Source organism: Sciurus vulgaris (genome assembly GCF_902686455.1).
Source record: "Sciurus vulgaris genome assembly, chromosome: 7".
NCBI classification, from domain to species: Eukaryota; Metazoa; Chordata; class Mammalia; order Rodentia; family Sciuridae; genus Sciurus; species Sciurus vulgaris.
The window spans coordinates 56,443,521-56,470,112 of NC_136467.1; the positions used below are offsets into that span (position 1 = coordinate 56,443,521).

General features: G+C 36.8%; 1 protein-coding gene across 1 annotated transcript in view; it reads left to right on the plus strand.

Annotated features, from left to right (window-relative positions):
• SNX3 (sorting nexin 3) overlaps positions 1 to 25,832 on the plus strand; it is a 50,273-nt gene extending 24,441 nt beyond the window's left edge. The window contains exons 2-4 of the mRNA XM_079146316.1: positions 15,802 to 15,897; positions 23,549 to 23,673; positions 25,102 to 25,832. Coding sequence (XP_079002442.1) covers positions 15,802 to 15,897; positions 23,549 to 23,673; positions 25,102 to 25,207 — 327 coding nt within the window. The 3' untranslated portion in view covers positions 25,208 to 25,832. The remainder of the gene's footprint in view (positions 1 to 15,801; positions 15,898 to 23,548; positions 23,674 to 25,101) is intronic.
• Positions 25,833 to 26,592: the final 760 nt, after the last annotated feature.

The following is a 26,592-nucleotide window of genomic DNA, read 5'->3' on the forward strand; positions in this document are numbered from 1 at the left end:
CTTGGGAGGCTGTGGCAGGAGAATCATGAGTTCAAAGCCAGCCTTGGCAAAAGCGAGGTGCTAAGCAACTCAGTGAGACCCTATCTCTAAATAAAATACAAAATAGGACTAGGGATGTGGCTCAGTAGTTGAGTGCCCCTCCATTCAATTCCCAAGTATTTCTGCCCTGCTGCCATAAAAAGGTCTTACCACCCTAAGTTCAGTTCCCAGTGCTGCCTTCTCCCTTACCCCCACAAAAAAAAAAAAAAAAAAGAGAGAGATGTTTATGTTAGTGATTTGAATACTCTCTGGCTGTGAGAACAATAATCACTCTCTTTGGGGTTCAGTGATAGGGATAAAGTATTATAATGGTACTGCTATCAATCTGTACATTTAAAGAATGCAAATGCCTAGTGTTTGTTATTGTCTGGTTGATCTTACAGTTAATCATTTTGACTAGAAGAGAAGGAAGTATATTAATATATGTGAAACTCATGTCTGAGAGAATTAGGATTCATTAAACATCCCTTTTTGTATGTTTTTATAGTTTCCTGGGTAATATTTTGTGCTTTTAAAAAACAGCTCTGCTTCATTCTCTTATAAGTGACAAATTATTTTTATAATATCTATTATTAGAGGTTTATCATGTTATTTATTGTAGATGGAGCAACATAGTCTTCAATTTCTTTTATTTCAGAATCATGCCTTTGTTTAGAACAGAAAAATGCATTTCCTTTTATTGAGTTCTTGTGGTGGCGTGTATGTATGTGTTTGTGTGTATGGTTCTGTACTACTGAGCTGCATCCCAGCCTTTGTATTTTTATTTTGAGACAGGATCTAAGTTGCCCAGCCTGCCCCAAACTTGTGATCCTCCTGCGGCAGCCTCCTAAGTAGCTGGGAATCTAGGCATGTGCTACCACACCTCCTCTTGTTTCATTCTATACACGTGGAAATCCTATTTTCCCAGAACCCCTTTTTTAAAGAGACTCTTCCTTATTCCATTTTATCTTCTTGGTGCAAAGAATTAGTTGTCAAAAATTAGTTTACCATATGTGTTTGAATTTATTTCTGGGCTCTACTCCGTTCCACTAGTCTGTGTCTGTTTTCATGACAGTATATATTGTTGATTACTGTAGCTTTACCATATAATTAAAAAAATATATATATATATAGTTGTTTATGGACCTCAATTTTGTTTTTTTATTTGTGTGAGTTGCTGAGAATAGAACCCATTGCCTCACACATGCTAGGCAAGTGCTCTACCACTGAGCCACAATCATAGCCCCCTATCATTTAATTTTAAATCAGAAAATTTGATGCCTCTAAACCTACCCCCCTAGAAATTCATTGACTATTTGGGATCTTTCGTGATTCTACATGATTTTAGGATTGTTACATAGAACTACTTAACTAATATTCTTTCACTGTTTTCCATCTCATAGTATAATGACTTTTTATCCATTTCCAGTTCAGTATTTTCATAGTATTAGTTCCAAATCATTGGTAAAATATTGCCATTTGTGGTAGTGAACCTCTGTAATCCCAGCTACTCCAGAGGCTGAAGCAGGAGAATTGAAATTTGAGGCCAGCTTTGACAATTTTGCAGGAATCTTTCTCAGAATTTAAAAATTTTAAAAGGGCTGGAGATGTAGCTGTGTGGTGTAGTGTCCCTGGAGTCAATCCCCCCAGTAAATGTTCATGAACTCTTATGAATGAATTTTCCTTTATAATAGAATTATTGCACAATTCTACTAAAACTTGCTTATTGAAAGCCTTGCATGTGCTCCCAGATAAGTCTTGTTGCTAATTCACACAGAATATAGAAAAAGTAGGGAAAGTATTGGAATTAGTTGGTTTATGCATTAAATTAATTTAGATACTTCCTTGTCTACTGTTTTGGAAATCATACCATAAAAGATACTTCTTTTAAAATAACGAGGAATTGTATCACAGAAGGCCATGTCCTTATTTTTTTGAAAAAGAAAGAAACTAAATATGTTGGCTTAGTGACAATCTACATTTCAAAGGTTCTCCAGACTAAAAGCTTATTCTTCATTTAAATGACTTCTCCACAGCCATATTTAGGAGTTCATCTAGGTTATAAAACATATCTCCAATTATTCATGCTGTTTCAAATTGGGTAAAACTGTATCAAAAGTACTGAAGGAGAGGTAATAGCTTAAGCACTTCTCAGCTTATCCTTTATCTCTAGATGTAGATATTTGGAGCAGTGCAGCTGTTTAATGAGAACTGTAGTGGGGCATCCATTTACATCTCTTAGGATTGGTTGAATAGAGTATGGCCTATTGAGTATACTTTTGATGTTGTTGCCAGTCTCTTTTTCAAATGTACACGTGACACTATCTGAAGAAATACTAGAAACACCTAGTAAACATTTTTCTAATATCAATTGTTAAGCTATTTTCAGGTGGTTACATTTTGAAGCTTGGTTTTCTTCTTGGCTATCAGTGATAATCAGGTTACATATAGGGTATCTTTGACTTTAATAGGTCAGACTGTGTAAGTGTATAAGACTTAGCTTTTTTGGAGACCAATAATGTGGTTGTTTTCCTCTTAGACTTGAAGGGAGCACTTGTTTTAGACCGCTATACCATGGTTTCAGAAATCTGTTCTTTAGTATGTAATGTCCTTTTAGTCTCCTGATGATATTACCCTATGTGATTAACAATACTTTTTGTGAAAAATGGCTGGTTTCTGTTTTATGTAAGTGGCAATTGAAGAGTATCAGGCATACAGACATCTCTTATAACATTTCATCTTTGGAGTTTTGTTTCTGGTATATTATTAGAGTAAGTAAACACCAAAAAAATAATCTGTTGGTTTTAATTTTTATTCTTTTATAGTTTTCTGAATGTCCCAGGATCTTGTATTTAGTCCATCCCTTATTATGAGCTAAGCAGAATACAACATCATCTTGCATCTTAAAAGGCAACATACATAGAAGCATAAGAATTGCATTGAATTTCTCCTAGGGCAAATATCCATCCCTTCATTTTAGCCAGGTAAACTATAAATGCTTTCATATTATGTATACTTAAATAAATAAATTGTGAACATAATTCACATATACACCTAAATGTTCATGCTGTATCTAGCAGGAAATGGGTCTTTTCTGCATTAAATTAGTGTACCTTCTGTTGGCTGTTGCCTGTTAAAATCTGGCAAATTGGGGGCGGGGCACATAACTCAGTGGTAGAATATTGGGTTTAATCACTGGCACTCAGGAAAGAAAAGGAAAGACAAAAAAAGGAAAAAAAAAAAAAAAAAAAGAAATCAGGCCAATAACTTCACCTAAAAACATGAATTCTCCAAGAAGCAGGCTTAATTCTATATACTCTAATAATCAGTTTGTTAAGTTCTGAACCTTGGGGGCAAATTCTAAATGGCGGTAAATCTTTTTATGAAAGGCACATTTTGGAACAAGAGGAAAGATAAAGAAGGCACCTACATTGGAGAAATCTGGCTGAAAATACCTTAACCAAGTGATCCGCTAATGGGACAGGCTGTCATTATTTGTCTTCTGATGCGATGACCTCAGAAGGTGTGAGTGTTCTTGTCAAAACGTATAACATAGAACTAGATGAGGAAACAAACTAAAAATGGTAGAATAAACTTCAAACAGCTGGACTAGACTAAAAAATTGTCAACGTCTGCTGGGCCTGTAATTACAGTCCTTGGGAGGCTGAGATAGGAGGATGGCAAGTTCAAGGCCAGCCTAGGCAACTTAAGGAGACCCTATCTCAAAATTTAAAAAACTTAAAAAAAATCTGGTGATATAACTCAGTGGTAGAACATCAGCATGTCTGAAGTCCTGGGTTCAGTTCCCATTACCAAAAAAAACGTCAGTGTCTTGAATGGCAAAAGAAAAGGCAGGAGAATTGTAGATTGAAAATAGCTGAAGGGGCTGGGGTAATAGCTCAGTGGTAGAGCACTTGCTTCACACTTGTGGGGTACGATCCTCAGCACCACATTAAAAAAATAAAATAAAGGTATCGTGTCCATCTACAACTAAAAATATTTTTTGAAAAAGAAAATGGCTGAAGAAGTAACCAGAGACTGCTTGATTCTTTTAAAAATATTTTGATACATTTTATTACAAAGAAACACATAAATGATTTGTCCTGTTTATTATAATAGGGTATATATAGATAGCTTAAGTCCTAGGCAGAATGCTTCAATTTCATTGTGCATGTATTATGTTATTACTCACTTGCACACCATCTTAATAAAGCAGTAGCTGTTAACAAGTCAGGTCCAACATCCTTTTTCCCTTGTCCTCAGAGACTCAAGGGCAGTTGAAGACAAACTATTATAACATGAAAATGGCAAGCTTTGGGCTATTGCAAAAGGCTTATTATCAACTATACCATTATCTAACTTGGACAAAATAAAGGGAAGCAGAAATATAGGGTGCTGATTTGTACTATAACCTTGTCTCATGTGGCATGCCCCCAATTGCAGTATTTTAAAATTAGTCAGGTAAAACAACACTCCTTATGTGAAAGTGAAAAATTGTCCAAAGGTCTCCCCTGACTCTATAGCTGAGGATCAAACCTCAGAGAGGAGGGGCATTCATACATGCTGGGGTCGTATTATACCACTCTGCTACATCCCCAGCCCCTGAAGTCTTTCTGTTGAAAGGCACATTAAGGGTTTTTCCCCAGTAACTTAACCAGAAAGAAATGGACACTTAGAAACCCTGATGTGTTTTTTAAATAACATAAAATATTTAAAAAGAAAGAAGAACCAGAACATGGTTAAAAAAATAAAACTTTCATTAAAGATGATTGCCCTTTTTAAAGATGGATGTCATATAAAATGGGCAAATATATCTTAACTATAACCCATGTTTGTATGTAAAAGGCAGATATAAATCCATCTTTGTTTTTATCTTTTTTAAAGTTTTAACTGATAGGTAAAAACAAAAATTGTACCTAATAATGGACTACTATGTGTTATTTTGATACATATGTACTTGTGTAATGTTTAAATCAGGTTAAACATATCTGTATCAAATATTTATCATTTCTTTATGGTGAAAACATTCAAAATTCTTTCTTCTAGCTTTTTGAAGTACCTAATTATTATTGACATCCTACTGGGCAAAACACTAGAACTTCTTTTTTAATTATTTTTTAAAAATTATTCTAATTAGTTATACATGACAGTAGAATGCATTTTGACACATTGTATATAAATGGAGCACAACTTCTTCCTCTGGCTGAACATGGTGCAGAGTCATATCAGTAGTGTAATAATACATGTATATAGAGAGTAATAATTTCCATCTCATTCCACCGTCCTTCTCTCCCCTCATCTGCCTCTGCACATTTCAAAGTTTTTTCATCCCCAACCCCACATCATTATGGATTAGCATCTGCTTATCAGAGAAAACATTCGGCCTTTTTTTGGGGGGGGTTTGGTTTATTTCACTTAACCTGATATTCTCCAGCTCCATCCATTTACCTGTAAATGCCATAATTTCATTATTCTTTAAGGCTAAGTAATATTCCATTGTGTATATATATATATACCACATTTTCTTTATCCATCCATTGAAGGGCACCTAGGTTGGTTCCATTGTTTAGCTATTGTGATTTAAGCTGCTATAAACATTGGTGTGACTATGTCACTGTAGTATGTTGATTTTAAGTCCTTTGAGTAAAAACCAAGAAGTGGGATAACTGGGTCAAATGGTGTTCCATTCCAAGTTTTCTGAGGACTCTCCATACTGCTGTACATAGTGGTTGCACCAGTTTGTAGTCCCATCAGCAATGTATGAGTGTACCTTTTCCCCCACATCCTTGCCAACATTTATTGTTGCTTGTATTCTTTCCCCCCTCCCACCCTTTGGTACTGGGGATTGAACTCAGGGGCACTCAACCACTGAGCCTCCTCTCCAGCCCTATTTTGTATTTTATTTAGAGACAGGGTCTCAGCTGAGTTGCTTAGTGCCTTGTTTTTGCCGAGGCTATCTTTGAACTTGGAATCCTCTTGCTGCAGCCTCCCAAGCCACTAGGATTACAGACGTGTGCCACTATGCCCAGCTGTTGTTGCTTGTATATTTGATGATTGCCATTCTGACTGAAACGAGGTGGAATCTCAGTGTAGTTTTGATTTCCGTTTCTCTAATTGCTAAAGATGTTGAACATTTTTTCATACATTTGTCAACCAATTATATTTCTTCTGTATAGCGTCTGTTCAGTTCCTTAACCCATTTATTGATTGGGTTATTTGTTTTTTAGGTGTTAAGTTTTTCACGTTCTTTATATACCCTGAAGATTAGTGTTCTATCTGATGTGCGTGTGGTAAAGATGTTCTCCCATTCCATAGGCTCTCTCTTCATGTTATTGATTGTTTCCTTTGCTGAGAAGAAGCTTTGTAGTTTGAACCCATGCCATTTATTGATTCTTGATTTTACTTCTTGTGCTTTACGAGTCTGGTTCAGGAAGTCAGTTCCTAAGCAGACATGCACACCAGAACTTCTTAGGGCTACCTGGAACTTAGTATGTATTGTGCAACCTTTCCCCATACCCCTTATAAGATGTTTTCATTGGACTGGAGGCGCAGCTCAGTGGTACAGTACACACCTAGTATGTGTGAGGCTGTGTGTTCAGTCCCTAGCACAGCAAGTCTTCATCTTTCTCAAATATATTATTCGCCAAAATATCATGAGTACTTTTTTTTGGCAGTCCTGGGGACTGAATCCAGTACCTCATACATGCAAAATAAGCTCTACCACTAACCTATATCCCCAGCCATTTGTTTTTATTTTTTATTTTTTTTATTTTTTTTCCACAGAAATGTTCATAGTAACACTGTTCACAATGATCAAAAGATAGAAGCAACCCAAATGACCATCAGCTGATTAAGAGATAAACAAAATGTGGTGTATATCCCTATCAAAATATTATTTGGTCACAAAAAGGAATGAAATATTGATTCGTTCTACAACATGGAAGAACCTTTAAAACGTTATGCTAAGTGAAAGAAGCCACTTACCAAAGATCATACATCTGTGATTCTATTTGTGTGAGATATACAAAATAGGCAAATCTGCAGACAGAACACAGAACAATGGCTGCCTAGAGTGAGTGGAAGGCAGAGTCTACTGAAGGATACAAGGTTTTTTTGAATTGATAAAGTTCTGAAATTGTAATGACAGTTGTATATATCCATGAATATACCAGACACCAGTGAACTGTACACATTAAATGGGCAAATTATCCAATGTTATTAATATCTCAATAAAGCTGAAATACATAATAGATATATAATGTATAACAGTATGCATATATGACAGATCATGTATTACCTTAAATATATAACCTATATTAATTACAGATATTATGTTATCTATCTCTATAATACACCTATTTTTCCTTCCACCTTAGAGATAATTGGGTAGCTCATCTTTCTAAGGCCAGACTCTGGTAATGTCAAGGGCACCCAGGTAAATGAGATATACCATGTCTTGCAACTCTTGGCTTCAAACATCCCAGAAGGTACAACACTTGTCCTTCAAAACTAGAAATAGCAATTCTTTGTTCCCTAGACCATTTGCTTACTTTACTAAGAATCTTATTCTACATGAGAGTTCTCACATTGAGACATTTATAGGGACAAGGTAGGTATCGGAAATGTGTGGCTGTGATTCTTTCAGGGTCAGTGGTGAACTGGGAAGCTTTGCATTTTAGAACAGGCACCTGAAGTCACAGAAAGTGTGGGCCTTGACGACTCACCAAAGACATTTGAAATTAAAACAAAGGAGAAGGAAACTGCAGAAAACTTAATACTAGTTCAAGCAAGAAAGCTTGTCACTGACAAGATTTCTCCCATGGATCTCCAGTTAAGATCTTTTGGTCTAGAAGACATGAGTAGTAGCTAAAAGTTTGTAACTTTTCCTTTTCCTTGGTTGAATTTTTCAACTTTCTCAAGAGCATGTTGTTAAAAAAATCATCTTTCTTTCACTTCTTTGTTACCTCTGATGCTGGTTTTGCCCTTGGCCAACAAGTTAGTTAAAATTTCCTTTTCAACCAGGAGAGCCTCTTGTGTCCAGACTTCTGCTTTGGGCCTTGGTTATAGGCTCATGTGACCCCACCTTTGAATGTGCTGTGTGCAAAGGCAACATACACAGATATGGTGGCTAGCCATTGCTGGGTTTCCATTGTGTCTCCAGATAACCTGGCTGTATCATCCACAAGTTCCCACTTGCTCCTCTCTGTTCCCAGCGGCAGTCCTCATTAGTGTTGAATCGATTTCTGAGGCTGCATCACCGGTCAATGCCCCCACCCCCAGTGAGAGGTAAAAGGCTGGAGTCCCATTGGGGTGCACTTGTGCTTACTTAGTGAGACCCTGTCTCAAAAATAAAAACTCAACTCAAAATGGATCAAGGACCTCAGAATTAGACCAGAGACCCTGCACCTAATAGAAGAAAAAGTAGGCCCAAATCTTCATCATGTCAGCCTAGGACCAGACTTCCTTAACATGACTCCCACAGCATAAGAAAGAAAATCAGGAATCAATAATTGGGATAGATTCAAACTAAAAGACTTTTTCTCAGCAAAGGAAACAATGAACAATGTGAAGAGAGAGCCTACAGAGTGGGAGGAAATCTTTGCCACACATACTTCAGATTAAAGCACTAATCTCCAGAATCTATAAATAATTCAAAAAGCTTTACACCAAGAATGCAAATAACCCAATCAATAAATGGGCTAAGGAAATGAGCAGACACTTCACAGAAGAAGATCTGCAAGCAATCAACAGGTATATGAAAAAATGTTTAACATCTATAGTAATAAAAGAAATGCAAATCAAAACTCCCCTAAGATTTTATCTCACCCCAATTAGAATGTCTGTTATCAAGAATACAAGCAACAACAGGTGTTGGTGAGGATAGGGGAAAAAAGGTACATTCATACATCGCTGGTGGGGTGGCAAATTGGTGCAGCCACTCTGGAAAGCAGTATGAAGATTCCTTAGAAAACTTGGAATGGAACCACCATTTGACCCAGCTATCCCACTCCTTGACCTATACCCAAAAGACTTAAAATCAGGATAGTACAGTGATGCAGCTACATCAATGTTCATAGCAGCTCAATTCACAATAGCTAGATTATGGAACCAACCTCGATGCCCTTCAACAGATGAATGGATAAAGAAACTGTGGTATATATGCACAATGGAATATTATTCAGCCATAAAGAAGAATAAAATTATGGCATTTGCAGGTAAATGGATGAAATTGGAGAATATCATGCCAAGTGAAATGAGCCAGTCGCAAAAAACCAAAGACCGAATGATTTCTCTTATAAGTGAATTATGATACATAGTGGGGGGGGGGAGGCAAGAATGGAGGAAGGATGGATTGTGTAGAGGGAAATGAGGGGTGGGGAGGGGGTGGGGGGAAGGAAAAATAACAATGAGACAAACATCATTACCCTATGTACATGTATGATTACGCAAATCGTGTGACTACTTCGTGTACAACCAGAGAAACGAAAGTTGTACCCCATTTGTGTACAATGAATCAAAATAAAGAATTAACCTTTATATGACTACAAAGTAGTAGAAGTAAAACAGGTTATTTAAATTCTAAAACACCTTTATTTCAAAGTGCTTTCACAGTAATATCTCCATTTTATAGATCAGCAAATTGAGCAACAGATTAATTTGCCCAAGTCACCTAGTTAAGTGACATTGCTGGGGTTTGAACTGAGGCAGAGTCCAAGTTTTTAATCACTATACTAATGTATAATACAGTAACTGTGTACTTTTATACTGAATGAGTCTCTGATATTTGAAGGAAAGAAATAAAACAAGAGGATTAGTAGGGTTACTGACTTTGACTTGCTTCTACGTGGAAGGATAAATATGACTTCATGTCACAAATTTTGTAAAACAAGTTATTAAAAATAATCTCACAGGGTCAATCTTCAGAAGTCTCTCATTTCCTTAAGTGTGGAATGTTTTCATATTCTCTTTTATTTTTACTCTAATCTTTATTAGTTCTTTCCTTCTACATGCTTTGAGTTTAGTTTGCCTTTTTCTAGTTTCCTAAGGTGGAAGTACAGGTTTTCGTTTGAGATTGTTCGTCCGTTACCTGTCCTTACCCTTACCTTACATTCTTTGCTGGGGACTGAACCCAGGGCCTTGTGTGCGATAGGCAAGCACTCCACCACTGAGCTCCCCACTCCACTCCCCACTCCTTTTTCTCCTTTTTTTTAATATAGATGTTTATAGCTGTAAATTACCTTCTAAGCACTTCTCTAGTTGCTTGTATGTTTCTTTGGATCAGACATAATCTGGTAGTAGTTTCTAAACCTGGTGTATATTAATCATCTGAGGAAATTTTTAAAGGGACTATTTCCTTAGAAACTCTGATTTGAGTTAGTTGATATGAGGTTTAAGCCTTGAGAATTCTTTTTTAAAACTACCCAGGTTTGCTAACACCATGTGAGGATACATGTGGGATGTATCTGTAACGTGTTTGTGCATTTTTCTATATTTGGGTTATCCCTCTATTTAAAAACATTGTTTTACACTATCCAGGTAATTCTGAAATATAATTGAAGATCCACTGATATCTTTGAGTTAATTGATAGGGGTAGGAAATAAAATGTCTAGTAGCTAGGAATAAAATTGTGACTTATACTTTATACTCAGCCTGGTTTTGAGCAACTTACCTTAAAATTAGGGGAAAAATATGAGTGTCAGGGTAAGCAAATACTAAATCTTGCTCTTTATGTTACAAAAGTGTCCATCATCTGAAAATAACCATATTGTTTTACATTTAATTTCAGAATTTACTACTTCTGTCTGAATAAACCTAAAGCATTTTAAGTGACATCCAAAGTAAAACCTCTGTTTTAGTCAGCTTTTATGCTGCACAACCCAAAGGACCTGACAAAAATGTGGTATATATACACAATGGAATATTACTCAGCCATAAAAAACAATGAAATTATGGCATTTTCAGGTAAATGGATGAAGCTGGAGAATATCATGCTAAGAGAAATCAGCAATCTCAAAACACCAAGGGTCAAATGGTTCTCTGATATACCGATGCTAATTTCACAAGGGGGTTTGGTTGGGGAAGAATAGAAGTACTTTGGATTAGAAAAAGGAAAATAAGGGGGAATTGGAATAGGAAAGATAGTAGAATGAATCAGACATTACTGTCCTATGTACATAAATGATTACACGACCAGTGTAATTCCATGTCATGTACACCCATAAGAATGAGAAATTATACTTCATGTATGTATAATATGTCAAAATACATGCTATCATGTATAACTAATTAGAATTAAAAAATGTGCATTTAAATGAGTGGTAAATTCACCAACATGCTCTCTTTAAAAGTTGTACCAGTTTCCACTACCATTAACAGGTTTTTTTGTTATTGTTCTTTTTAGATACACATGACAGTAGAGTGTATTTTGACATATTATACAAACATGGAGTATAGCTTACTCTAATTAGGATCCCATTCTTGCAGTTGTGCCTGATGTGGAGTTTCACTGGTCACTATGTTCACTATGTTCACGAACATAGGAAAGTTCTGATTCATTCTACTGTCTTTCCTATTCCTCTTCCTTCTCCCTTTCCTTCCTTCCCCTTTGTCTGATTCACTGCTATTCTTCCCTTCCCCACTCCTCATCCATTGTGTCTTAGGATCCTCACATCAGAAAGAATATTCAGCCTTTGGTTTTTAACCTGCCCTGTCACCAGCTAACCTTGCCTCCAAAGCCACAGCCCCAGGGCCTCCTGCCTGCCTGCAGGGATGCATTAGCAGGTTTTCTTAATGCCTGTTTTTCTCTACCCTCACCAGCATTGAACACTACATTTTAATACCTGCCTACCTGATAGCAAAAATGGGTTATTATTGTTTTCACTAGTACTGCTTTTTAAAAAAATATTTTTAGTTATAGATGGACACAGTGACTTTATTTATTTTATTTTTATGTGGTGCTGAGGATTGAACCCAGTACCTCACATATGCTAAGCAAGTGCTCTGCCACTGAGCCACAACCTGAGCCCACTAGTACTGCTTTTGTGAGTGAAATTGAACATGATTGTCCATTGGTTTTTCTGTGTTCTCCCTGTTTTGTTAGGTTGTGTTTATCTCACTGGTTTCTATATTCTTTACATTTTAATGAATTTTTTTGGTATATGTTGCAAATATCTGTCTCTAACTTTTTCTTTGTCTTTCAGCTTTGTTTGTGGTTAACAGGTTTTTCTCATTTTGTTTTGTTTTGTTTTGTTTTCACTATACTATGGGGAGCCTTGTATCAGGCAAGTGTTCTACCATTGAACTATACCCTCAGCCTCTTGGTATTTTTAATCATGTAAATTCAGCTTTTTATGTGCTTATCTTCTGACCTCCTTGGTAGGTTATAAGCTTCATGAGGGCTAGGCCGGCTTTTTGTCATTGTAAACAATGATTTCCCATCTTTTCTGTACTATCGCCCTTTTATTCATGCTCAATAAACAATAGTTGAGTCCTCCCAAAACTTGAGGGGAAAAAAATCCTAACTTTTTGCCACTTGGACATTTTATAAGGATTAAATAAATTAAAAGCAGCCAACCACATGAGTTTGTAAACAGTAGTGATATTTCAGTGGTTGAAACAAAACGAGCAGTTTTTTATTTGTTTATTTTGATCAAGTAAGTTGAGATGACCTTGTAAGGATCAGGAAGATGTTCCGTAGGCTTAATAGGCATACTTACTACTCTAAGTGTAAAGAACAAATAAGAATTTCTTTTTCTTTTTTTTCTTTCCTTTTTTTTTTTTTTTTTTGGTAGTAATGGGGTTCAAATCCCAGTCTCATGAGCATGCTAGGCAAAGTGCTTTACCACTGAGCTACACCTCCAGCCCAGAATTTCTTGTTGTGACTTTATCAAAACTCTAAAGCACAAAAAGAAATCATAGCCAGCTGAGAAAACTAAATGAATTTTCTTTAACTGTGATCCTTTTTAAAGTTTACAATCTAGCCAACTACTCGCTAATCATAGAAGGGCAGCCCCTCCCCCATTAGAGTGAATCAGATATAATCATGATTGTGTCAAAAGTTCAAAAGGGAAAATGGAAGGTAAAATGAGCTGAATTGGCACTCTTCCCTCAACATTGTACCTGTAAGCTTGATATGTTGTTTCAGAGATTAACTTTGTAGACTTCCGTACCCAGAAGTATGAAAAATTCTTAGGGAACTCTTTTCACAAGCTTGATCTTAACAAACTGAATAAAGAGAGCAGTTAATCCCTTTTGTAAAGTAATTTGAGAGGAGGTAATTCAAAATGTAAAATCTCACCTGCAGAAAATACTCAGCTCTGTAAAGGCCTTTCTATCTTTAGACACTTACAAAGACTTAATATTTTAATGCGGAAGTGTGAACTTGGTTAAAAAGCCAGTGGGTGAAATTAGAGAGAAATAATCCATTGCTTTCTTTTTGGGAATTATCATTCTGCTCTCCAGGGGACCTAATTTTATTACTTCTGAGGAATGAGAATACCCCTCTGTATAGCACGCCAGCATCTCTAAATACAAGCTTGACTTTTAGTATAATGAGAGTCTTGTTAGATGCAATTTTGCTCTTAGTCATTAATACAATGAACAAATGTTGTGGTTACCTGGGAAAGAAAATTCAAGTGCTTTTAAACCTCTTGTGAGATTTGGTTTCATGCTTGAAACTTATACACCGTTGTACCCAATAGCATCTGTAGAAGATTCCAAGCTCTAAGGTATACAACACAGAGAAGTTAATACACTTTGGAAAAAATTGACACCACTACAAAATGGATTTAAGGTCCTGAGTGAAAAGGCTTTTCTTTTGCTGAATGACAACTATTTACTAGTGGCATTAAGCTTAAGAAATGAGTAGATTTTTCTTAGGAGTGAATTTTACAAGATGTTGATGTCCCTCTAACCAAAGTAGGAAACCAGTATTTCCTTCATTTGGCACTGAACTTTTTCTTTTCAGCCATAAAATGGTTTAAAGTTCTGTAAGTGCAAAGACTGAATTTAGACAGAACATATTCTGAGAGAATATATAGTATTAACTATCATTTTTGGTAGAATATGGCATTTATTGTGTTAAATCATTTCTGTTTTCTACAAGCCTTGTGATAAGTACATTTAAAAATCTGTTCTTGATAAGAAGTGCTGATATCATATTGCTTCTGCTAGTAGACCGTAATCATAAAACCATATTTTATTGGATTTGGTAGCATATTTTTAAAAGAAGAATATAATAAAAATAATAGGGATTTTTTCTTTTAAGTTTAGAAGTTGACAGAAGTGGCAGCAACTAAGTAACTTTGCAGTCTCATACGGAATAAAGTCTCCAAAACTTTACTGACATTTCAACTAATCTCAGATACTGTGCATTAGGTTTTCAGTTCTTAAACTTGCTCTCTATGTGGAACAACTTAGATCTATGAGACTGGTCTGCTGAGTAACATAACTCTACTTTTAGTTTGATGCAGGCTAAACGCACTCTTACTCCTGAGCTACATTCCCAGCTGCTAATTTCCTTTTCATTTTCCTTTTTTTTTTTTTTTAAGTTTTTTTTCCTCTCTCTCTCTTCCTACTAATGGTAAGATATAGACATTGCAACACTTTCCCTGTTGTTTTTTGGAATTTTTAAGAAACCCATTAAGAATAATGCTTTATATTCAAACTCAGAGAAGAAGAGAATAGAATGGTGTTTACCAGAGGTTGGAGGTGTAGAGGAAGTAGACAAATAAATGGGAAAAAATAGTCATTAAGTATAAAGTTATAGTTAAAGAGAAGAACAAGTTCTGGTATTCTGTTGCACAGCAAGATGTAACTAATTAATATTAATATGTGTTCCAAAATATCTAAAATGGAGGATTTTAAGCATCATCTCACAACAACAAAAAATGATAAATATTTGAGGAAGTGGATATCTTTATTCCTCAGATTTGATCACCCTATAATGTATTCATGTATTAAAATGTCACTTTGTACCCCATACATGTATTTGTCAATTAAAATAAAATTTGAAAATAATGCTTATTCATTTCTTTCATTATGCAGGATCTAATCTAGTCCTAAAAATAAAATACTTTGTATTTCATTTAAAAGCAGGTGAGGTATAGTTCCTCTCTGAGGACTATCTAATAAGGTATTAGCTATTGAATTTTTTCCTTTTGCTGGTGCAAGAGATTAAGCCCAGGGCCTCCAGCATTCTAGGCAAGCCCTCTGCCACTGAGCTACATCCCCAGCCCAGAGCTGGCTTTTTCTCACTTGCCCCGCATTGACATTTTTACCAAAATGATAGAAGAAAATGTCTTCTATTTATTTATGTAAATAACCCTCAGGCAGAACGATATCCAAGAACATATATGCCAAGATGCATTTTGAAAGTTATATCTCACATAAATTATATACTTTTTAAACAATTAGCAAAGTTTTATTGTAGTTAAATTTTTTTTTGGTACCAGAGATGAACCCAGGGGTGCTTAACCTTTGAGCCACATCCCCGGCCTTGTTATTTTTTGAGACAAGTTCTCACAAAGTTAGGGCCTCACAAAATTACTGAGGCCAACCTCAAACTTGGAATCCTCCTGCCTCATCCTCCTAAACTATTGGGATAACAGTCATGCACCACCACACCTGGCTGCAGTTAAAATATTTTAATAACACATTTTCTTATTTTAGAGTAACAACCATGCTTGTCATATTATCAGTCGACTAACATTCCCCCTCACTAGCTTTGAGGTCTCCTTAATGTGCTTCAACTTAGTAGTGATTTTTTGTTGTTGTTGTTTCAGACAAATCTTCCTATTTTCAAGCTGAAGGAATCTACCGTTAGAAGAAGATACAGTGACTTTGAATGGCTGCGAAGTGAATTAGAAAGAGAGAGCAAGGTAAGAATTATTTGTAATGCACCTTTGCAAAACATTCTAAGTATTAATGTTCTTCTCAGGAAAATTATCTTAAAGTGGGCAAAAGCAAACATGACTTTTTGCTTTCAGATGTTTCAACCTCATGCTATTTCATGGAAGGTAATTTTTGTAATTTTTTCTTAGAACTCTTTCCTTATCTACTTCAATGACCCAATTGAGGACTTTGCTGACTCACACTTAAATAACACTTTTTAGAACCTTTTTGCTATTGCTTTCTTCCTTTTATCATCCTGTTCCATCTTCCCCACTCCACACGTTTTACTTCCTCATTGCATCTCATGTCAGTGTATTTCCAGCTTTATGCTACTCAATAAGAATAATATTGTCCCCCCCACCCCGCTCTGGCCCTCAGGTATTCTTGAACCCAGGGCCTTGAACGAGCTAAGTAAGCACTCTGTCAGTGAATGACCCCCAATCCCCTTGTCCCCACCCTTTCTTAATTTTGAAACAGTCTTCCTAAGTCCCAGACTGGTCTTGAATGTACGATCCTTGTGCCTTAGCCTCCCGAGTAGCTGGGATTACAGGTGTGTACCTGTGCACCTGGTGTGTTAGTAAGCTTTGTATGGCTCTGACCAAAACACCTGACAAGAACAATTTAGAGGAGGGAAAATTTATTTTGGTTTATGATTTCAGAAGTTTAGCCCATGGTGGGTCAACCATTGCTTTGGGATCAAGGTAAGGTAGCACATCATGGCAGAAGGACATGGCAGAAGAGACTGCTTAGGTCAGAGCCACAGGGAAGCAGAGAAGGAAAGGCCACAGGAAGAATGCCCCCTTTAATGGCATGCCTTTAATTACCCACATCCTCTAGCCACACCCTACCTGCCTGTAGTTCCCACCCAATTAGTCCATTCAAACTAGGGATGGACTGATTAGATAGATAACAGCTCTCGTAATCTAATCATTTTACTTCTGAATATTGCTGGATTAGCACAGGAGTTTTTGGGGGCCTGGCTACATTTTTTTCATCACACATATATACATATGTGGCAGAAGTCTCATAAAACAGTAATCTTTGTGTTATACATGATATTCTTCAGGTTGGCTTTTTAAAAATTTCCTTTTTAAAAAATTTGTTCTTTTTTAGCTACACATGACAGTAGAGTGTATTTTGACATATTATACACACATGGAGTATAACTTATTATAATTAGGATCCCATTCTTGTGGTTGTACATGATGTGGAGTTTCACTGCTGGTGTATTCATATAGGAACATAGGAAGGTTCTGATTCATTTTACTCTTTTTCCTATACCCCTCACTTCCCATCCTTCCCCTTTGTCTAATCCATTGAACTTTTATCCTTCTCTCTTCCCCCTTACCATTATGAGGTTGGCTTTTTAAATGGTCATGATCCACTGATGGGCTGCTACCAGCAGTTGAGAAACACTGTTACATACCTTTAGAATTGTCTGCTTAAAAGAAAATTTAGTGATTTGGGCTGCAAAATGGATTAGAGGGAACAAAACCCACTCTGATGTCATTCATTTTAACCTTACTTCAGAATGACGTTAGAGGCATGGAGTCATGGAAGGTCATGGTATGCTTAAAATGCTGAAGAGTTAATTTTGTGATTAGAATGTAATAAAGTGAGTATGTTAGGAGTGCTGAGGTAGATTAAGGCTAGGTTATTCTGTTTTTCTAAAACTTAAACTAGAAAAGCAAAGAAAAAACCCTTAGCCAGATAAATATGACTAGATACAGGAGCATTGTGCACAAATCATAATATATTGGTGAAGGGAAGGCAGAAGAAAATAGTAAGATAAATAGTATATCAGATGATATAGTAAGCTGTGAAAAACAAGGTTAAACTAAGAAATAGGAAGCTCGAGGGGAGTTATTCTCACCTAGGATGGTCAAGGAAAAGTCTCACTTACAGGTGACATTTTAGTAGAGACTTGAAGATAGTAAGGTCATATCTCCTAACATACGTGTGTGTGTGTGTGTGTGTGTGTGTGTGTGTGTGTATATTTATTCATAAAATCCAAATAGAATTATCAGTGGTGTCCTTATAAACTTGCAGGTTTGTATATATGAACTTCAGGATCAGAAAGCTCAAGATTAGTCAAGTTTTTCTTTATTTGTTGAGCAAGTATTCTACCAGGCACAAGAGTATATCTTTTTTTTTTTAATATATATTTTTTAGTTGTAGATGGACACAATACCTTTATTATTTGGTTTATTGTTTCCTTCATTTCAAGGATTTCCATTTGGTTTTTTTTTTTTTTTTTTTTTGAGAATCTCTATCACTTTGTTGAAATGATCTTTTGTTTCCTGCAGGTGCTCTTCCAGCTTATTGGTATTATCATTCATTGCCTGCATTTGCTCTCTTATCTCATCCTTTGCTTTGCAAATCATCTTAACCATGTATAATCTGAAGTACTTTTCTGACATTTCTTCTAACATACTGTCATTGGATTCTGTTAATATAGAATCTAGATTTGTTTGGATCATTTTCTTCCCTTGTTTTTTCATGTTGTTCATGTATCTTCCCCTCTAGCAGTGCAGATCTGGGGTATTGCAGATTGCCCCCTATAGGCTTATAATGGCCCTATAGGTTTCCAAAACCTTTTCTTTAAGGGGAGATCAATATTAGCAGTGCCCAATTCAGACACTGTGCAATCCTAGACCAAATAGCCCCTATGAGGACAATAACAGAATTGTCATAATAAACAGAATGAGTTCAAATATTATCTTCAGTAAAACAAACAGATTTGCAATAAGGAAGGTCTGCAGTTTCAAATGGAGGACAAAGAGGATGCAGAGGGATGTAGAATGTGCCTGTTAATGGGATAAGAAAAGAATATACAGAAGTTCTAGATAATAGAAAGGGTGAGAGTGTAATCAAAAGAAATCGGATGTTAGCATGCAAAAAAGGGAGAAAGAGACTCTGAGGGAAAAGGTAAACAAAAGGAAAAGAGAGCAAGAAAAGTAAAGAAATAAAAACTTAAATTTTTTGAGTAAGGAGAAAAAAGAAAATCTACAGTATAACAGTCATATAATAATGAAACCTCCCAGTCTTCAGTAGCCTGATGCATGAGAATGAGGTACCTGACAATGAGCTTCAAGCCTCCAGCAGGCATCTCAGGATGGGATTTGCCCCACCTAAAGATCAGGATTATCCAAGATGGCCGCTCTGGCTTGGAAATGTGTTGGCAAATGGGGAACTGCAGCTCAGTGTGTGGACGTGGTCAGCTGGAGGTCCTGGAGGCGGGATGCAGTTGGTCATGCCGGGGTCCTGGAGGTCGGGTGTGTTCGGTGTGGTTGTGGGATTCGGTCTGGGGTCCGGGTGATAGGGTGCAGTCAGTTGGTCTGGGGGTCCTGGTGGCGGCAGAGAGCAGTCAGTCTATGTGAGGGCCCCAGAGGCAGGGAGTGATTGGTCGGCTGAGGGATCCTGGGGACGGGGCTCAGTCAGTCTGACAAGGGTCCTACGGGGCCTGGCTGTTGTCTCAAAATGGCAGCAGCCACGTGTAATCAGATCTGCAGGTACTGTAACAGTGAACTTCCAGTCAACAGCAGGCAGCTGGTGCTCCACTGGTGGTCAGCGATCAGTTTGCTGACTGTTGTTGGACGATCGGGAGGTGAACCTTGTGCGTTGGGTGATGGATAGGTGTAAGGCAGGCGATGGACCAGCCAGAGGCAGGCAAAAGGCAGATGATAGGCGCCTGACAGTGAGCAATCTGCACTCAAAAAGGCGTCACCGACATGCTGGCAGACTGCAGGTCATCACAGTAGACAAATGGGGTAAACACCAGGGAATCAATAAGCAGCAAAAACTGCCTCACCAAGAAACAGATATCCTCTGCTTGAAACTGGAGTTACGGAGTGACAAGGAACGCAGCCTCCCTCTAGTCCGCCATCTTGGATCCCCCAATACCTTTATTTATTTATTTTTATGTGGTGCTAAATCTAACCCAGTGCTTCACATATGCTAGGCAAGTGCTCTACCATGGACCCACAACCCCAGCCCAGAATGTATCTTAAGGATAGAATAATTAAGGGATTGGGGCTTTTAACTCAGTGGTAGAACACTTGCCTAGCATGTGTGAGGCCCTAGGTTCAGTTCAATACCTAGTACCCCCCCCACACACACCCACACACAAAGGCACTTAAAACTTGAGAGGCTGGGAAATATGTCAGTGGTAGAGCACTTGTTTACTATCATGAGACTCTGAGTTGGATCCCCAGGCCACACACACACAAAAAAACCTTTCAGTGGGATATTATTGCTTCAGGATTGGGCATACAGATTAGCAGGCTGTAGTGGGGTTTAAAAGCTGACTTTTTTTTTGGTACTGGGGATTGACCTTAGGGACACCTGACCACTGAGCCACATTCCCCAGCCCTATTTTGTATTTTATTCAGAGACAGGGTCTCACTGAGTTGTTTAGTGCCTTACCATTGCTGAGACTAGGTTTGAACTCCCGATCCTCCTTTCTCGGCCTCCTAAGCCAGTGGGATTACAAGCATGCACCACTGTGCCTGGCTGATATATGTTTTAATAGGGTATTTTAGTTCATAACAAAATTAACATTGGGGGCTGGGACTATAGTTCAGTGGTAGAAGATGTGTTTAGTATGTACTAGATCCTAGGTTCAGTCCCCAGTACCAAAAAACAAAAACAAAAACAAAACATTATCACCATTTGGAAAAGGAATTCAGTAAATGGAGTTGAAACATCTGGCTCTCTGAGAATAAAAATGTACAACTCAACTGTGTACAAATTACAGATGGTTAAAAGATCTAAATGTATAAAACAAGTTGGGACAATTTTGAGTAATGAAGAAATTTTTAATGACCGTGGGGAAGTAGTTTGTGATACACTTTGGGTTTTGCTTAATATAGCATGTGGCACTCTGAGATATTTAAACATTTGCTGAATGTATGCTTCACTTTTTTTTTTTTTCTTTAGCAACAGCTTTATTGAAATAAAATTTACATACCATACAATTCACTTTTTTTTTTTTTTTTTTTTTTTGTCCCAAGGATTGAACCCAGGGACAGTTAACCACTGATCCACATCCCCAGCCCTTTAAAATTTTTTTTATTTAGAGACAAGGTCTTGCTGAGTTGGCAAGGGCCTCTTGAAGTTGCTCAGGCTGGCTTTGAACTCAGTCCTCCTGTCTCAGCCTCCCAAGTTGTTGGGTTTATAGGCATGCATCATACCTGGCTCAATTTACCAATGTAAAGTATACAAGTCTGTGGTTTTCAGTATATTCACAGAGTTGTGCAACTGTAACCAGTCCATTTTAGAACATTTTTTATCATCTTATAAAAGAAATCCTGAGGCTAGGGGTTATAACTCAGTGGTAGATGGCTTGCCTAGCATGTTTGAGGTACTGGGTTCGATTCTCTGCATGTAAATAAGGTCCATTGACAACTAAAAAAATAAATAAATAAAAAAAGAACTCTTGTATCCATTTCTACCAATTTTTTCCCAAGCCCTCCTCACCCAGCCCTAAGCAGCCACCAGTTACTTTCTCTAACCTATTCCAAACATGTCATATAAGTGGAAGCACAATGTATATCATCCTTTGTGTCTGGCTTCTTTCACTTTGCATGTTTTCAAGATTTATCCTGTTGTAGTATATCAGTACTTCATTTCTTTGTATTGCTAAATAATATCCTATCATACAGATATACTTAATTTTATCCATTCACTGTGTGGTAGGCCCTCAAATTTGAACCTAGGGTTTTGTGCTTATTAGACAAGCACTCTTCCACTGAAAACCAATCCCAGTCTTGTTTGTAACAACCATAGGATATTAAGAAAAATTTGTGCATGGGTTGGGGATGTAGCTCAGTGATAGAGTGCTTGCCTAGCACACGTGAGACCCTGGGTTTGATCCCTAGCCCCACAGAGAAAGGAAGGAAGGAAGGAAGGGAGGGGAAGGGGAGGGGAGAGAAAATTTTGTACACAGTTTTTGTTTGTGAACATGTTTCATTTCTTTTGGGTATATACCTGGGATTGTGTTGCTAGATCAGATAACTTTTTAAAATTCTGAGGAACTGTTTTCAGAAATAGTTGCACTAGTGTTTTTTGGTTTTGAGACTGTTTCACGTTGCTCAGTCTGGCCTCCAACTCCTGAGCTCAAATGATTCTTCTTCCTGGGCCTCCCAAGTGACTGGAACTGTTGGACCCAGTACAGTTGCACTGCTTCACATTACCAGTAGCAGTATTTGAGAGTTCTACTCCTCTCCACACCCTCATTTATTATTTATTTCTGTTATTATTGTGTATGAAGTGGTTTCTCACTGTGGTTTTGATTTTCATTTCTCTTAGGGATCATCTGTTTCATGTACTTATTGACCATTTATTTCTTCTTTGTATGTGGGCAGAGAGTGCTGGGAATCAGACCCAGGGCTTTGTACATACTATGCAAGTGCACTACCACTGAGTTACATACCTGGCCCGTTTTATTTTTGAGACAGGGTCTTGCTAAATTACCTAGGCTGGCCTTGAATTTGTGATCTTCTGCCTCAGCCTCTCTAATCTCTGGGATTACAGGCAACCACCACCACACCAGGCCCACTTTTTCTTAAAATAACCACAAGTTACCTAACACAGGGTCTCTGATTTGAAAACATTAATAGGAGAGATTGGTGGTTCTCAATCATGAATCATTTTGTTCCATAGGAGATATTTGACAATTGAGACATTTTTAATTTTATCTGGGGGGTGCTACTGGCATCTAGTGGGTAGAGGCAAGGATACAACTAAAAATTGTACAATACATGAGACAGTCCCTCCAATCCAAAGAATTACTGACTCAAGATGTCAGCTGTGGGGCTTATGGTAGAGCACTTGCCTAGCATGCATGAGACCCTGGGTTAGGAGAGAGAAACCAAACTAACCTGTGAAATAAATAACTAGATGGTATCTAATTGAAACAAATATTTGAGCTTCAGATAATCCCCAGAAGGGAGAAGTCAGCATGGAGTTAACCTAGATTAGACTTTGAAGGGGAAAATTTGGGATTATTTCAGTAGCGTGGGAAGGATAAAAATGACATGTCTTTGGGGAAAGGTAGCAGAATAGGGATTTTGGGAGAAAGTTGACATGTTTCTTAGCTTTAGTTCATGAAGAAAAAATGGCAACAAATACTAGTTAATTATAAAATATTGAAGAAACCATAGAGCTCTTATCTACCATATTGCAGGGAGAACATATAGATAACATTTTATCTTATTTGAGACAATTTTGAATTCTGCAATTTTCATTGCATTAAGACATTTTCTTCTCCAGAAGAAAATCAGAAGTGTCTGGGAGGCATGGTAACCTTTTATTTCAGAATCAAATAATTGAAGATTATTGCCTTTGTACATCCATGCTTTGATAAATCCAAGAAAAATGTTATATCCAAATAGAGCTATGGGCCCTGTTTTTATGGAACTGTGGTTTGATGAGCTTTTTCTGCATTTGTATTGTTTCCAAAACATTAAGTTTTTTCAGAATATATATATATATATTTACTAATTCTCTTTTATATTTAAATTAGTTTGTGAATGAGATGACTCTCATAATAAGGCTCTACTGTTTGACATGTTGTGCTGTAAAATTTCACAACCCTGTCAGCATGATCAAGAACTTACTTTCTTCATGTTGTTTTAGGTTGTAGTTCCCCCACTCCCTGGGAAAGCATTTTTGCGTCAACTACCTTTTAGAGGAGATGATGGAATATTTGATGACAATTTTATAGAGGAAAGGAAGCAAGGGCTGGAGCAATTTATAAACAAGTAAGTGCTTTCTGTTCCTCAGGGGGTGAGAGTGAGCTGTTTTTAAACTACTTGAGGTGACCACTAGTAATTTTAAATGTTAAGTTGTGATATTACCTTTCCTTTTGTCCATTTTCTAAATTTTTGTTTCATTTAAACAAAGTAAAAGTATCTATCGTGATAAATACTAACACACTTGTGTGATTGAAATGAGCAGCTTTGTGTTGACCCAAGTTTTATATTTTCTTGGTTAATTTATGCAAATTACATTTAAAATTACAGCACTTAAAAAATGCAGTTTTACTTATGATTCTTTCTGATTTAAGGTATGTTCTAGAATGAACAATAAAACATACAATACATTTACAATCATTTTGTTTGATTGCAGATGGAAGTGTTATCAACATGTCTTGTGTAAAGGTGTACATTTTTATTTCCCTTGCAAAATGTTTTCTTTCGAAAATATAAAAAGACTTAGGATAGTCTTTTAGAAAATCTTGATAAGCTCAAATTAGTATTTCTAGCATTTAATATAGATTACATTTGAAACAATAATTTTTTATTTTGTTTTTTAAGAGATGGGGTTTCACTGTGTTTCCCAGGCTGGCCCCAAACTGGTCGCAAGTGATCCTTCTGCCTTAGCCTTCTGAGTACCTGGGACTATAGGCATATGCTACCACACCCAGCTAAAATATCATTATTTTTAAGAAGTCAAAGGAATAGAAAGTTTATGCTAAGAAAGGGCTCACTTTAATTATGAGAATATGGTTGTGTGAGCTTAAATATTAATTTTTATCTTGTAATTTGCAGATCCATGAGTAGTAAACAAAAGAGAAAGGGTTGCCCAAAGCCTTTAACTTGGTTATCTATCACAGCACACAACCTTTACTTGTCTTGTTATGAATGTACTTTGTTTTGGGGAAGGCAGTGCTATATTAGATGTTTTTAAATTCTGAGATAGAATTCTAGTTGCCCAGTCTGGTTTTGTGTTTAACCTGTGATAGAAGACTTTAAAAGCAGCAAAAAAAGAAAAGTAAAAAGAAATAAAACACCTGGACATTTGGTCCTGTTTCTTAGTAGCGGGGCTTTTATTGAAATTCTCTGTATTTCTAACTCTAATCCTGTATCTCTCTTTAAAATAGATCCTTAGAATCCAGTGATACATTTCACTTTTAACATTAAAATTCATTTGTTTCTTATGAATACACCAACTAGTACTTAAGCTAATTGGATACACATGTGAGAAGCAGTACAGAGTTAATCCAGTAAGAACTGTTTTCTAGATTGCTACCGTGAACCCAGGGAAAGAAAATATACTATTAGTTGACAGAGCATAGCTTTATGAATAGTCCAAAGTAATACTTACTTTTAGTAAATTGTACATACATCCTAACTTAAAGCTCCTGTTTTTGTGAAATATTGGACTAAATTTGTATTTTCTATTCTCAGGGTCGCTGGTCATCCTCTGGCACAGAATGAACGTTGTCTTCACATGTTTTTACAGGATGAAATCATAGATAAAAGCTATACTCCATCTAAAATAAGACATGCCTGAAATTTGCTGAGAAGAGGCAAAAACGTGACCATTAATGATTCGTATGCACCAGTGAAGAAGTTCTAAATAACTTTTAGCATGCTGCACAGAAACTGGTATAACATGCCTTCAGTATACTAACACTCATATGCTCTGTTTTGTTTTGGCAGTTGACAAGAAGTTAATTTGCTTTAGTGAAAATCCCTCATTCCAGCCTTTCTATATAAATAGCTTTTCTTGCTGTTTGAATGTGGTGCACACTATAGCCTCATAAACCTTCCCTTATAATCTGCAGTGTCCTAACTAAAGTTACTGACTTGGTCTTACTTGCACAGTTTTTGTGTCATGTTTGCTTCTTGAATTTGATTAACTAGAATATTTCTCTTCTCCCCCTTTAAAGTATAATGTCACTTGATCTAATTTATGTGTAGGAGCACTACACCATTTGTTTCCAGTGCTGCACACATAAGATACACACTTGTGTGCAGAATGTATCTTTCTTCCAGCCCTTAATACCCTTCACAGGGAAGATTAATGAGGGAAATCTTTATATTCTGTATAAAAACAAAATCAAATTTATATACTAAAATCATTTGTCTAAAAATTTAAGTTGTTTTCAAATAAAAATTAAAATGCATTTCTGATATGCACTGTCTCTAGCTTTTTTTCCCCTTCCCTATGGCTTTACTACTTAATTCACTTGTTAAGAGGGATTATTTACTAATTATATACTTCTCATTCCTGTAACTTCATTCCTCTTTAAACAGTGGTGATATCAAATATGCTACCACCTTTTGAACAGGGTATTTTCTTTTAAACAACAAAAAAAGTAATGCACTAAAAAAGCATTCCTTGAAGCTTACTGAATCAGTATGAAGCACTTTGTGTGTTTGAGAAATGCTTTATAATCTCAAGTCATTCTTTAAAAGACCTTTTAACATAAGTCAATACCATGCCTCCTGTTTCTCAGAATTTTTTCCCTAGTTCATCTGAGTGATTTGTTTAAACTTAGCAAGGGTGTAGTAAGTCACCAGATGCATGCTTTCTCTTTTATTAGGTTTGCGCTTGTGTCACACTCTATCCCCTTTAAGGGAAAAGGGCCAGTGTCATAGCCTGACTTGTATTAATGATAAGAAACTAGAAAATACACAACTCCTTGCTGGTTTTGGCCAGACCTTTGCAGCCAGAATATTGTTTCTAGTTTGAATCTGCACAATCTCTTAGTGGTTTGGGGACCTGTTGTGATCTAAGGTTAAATCCCAAGATAATGACAGGTTATCCTCCCACCCTAGATCCATCTCCTCTGAAGACAAGTTGGTGCATTTAAGAGGAAATAAGTCTAGGTCTTGTCCAAACTGGGATGTATATCAAGCAGTCTAAAAATCAGGGGAAGAAGTCAAGCTGTG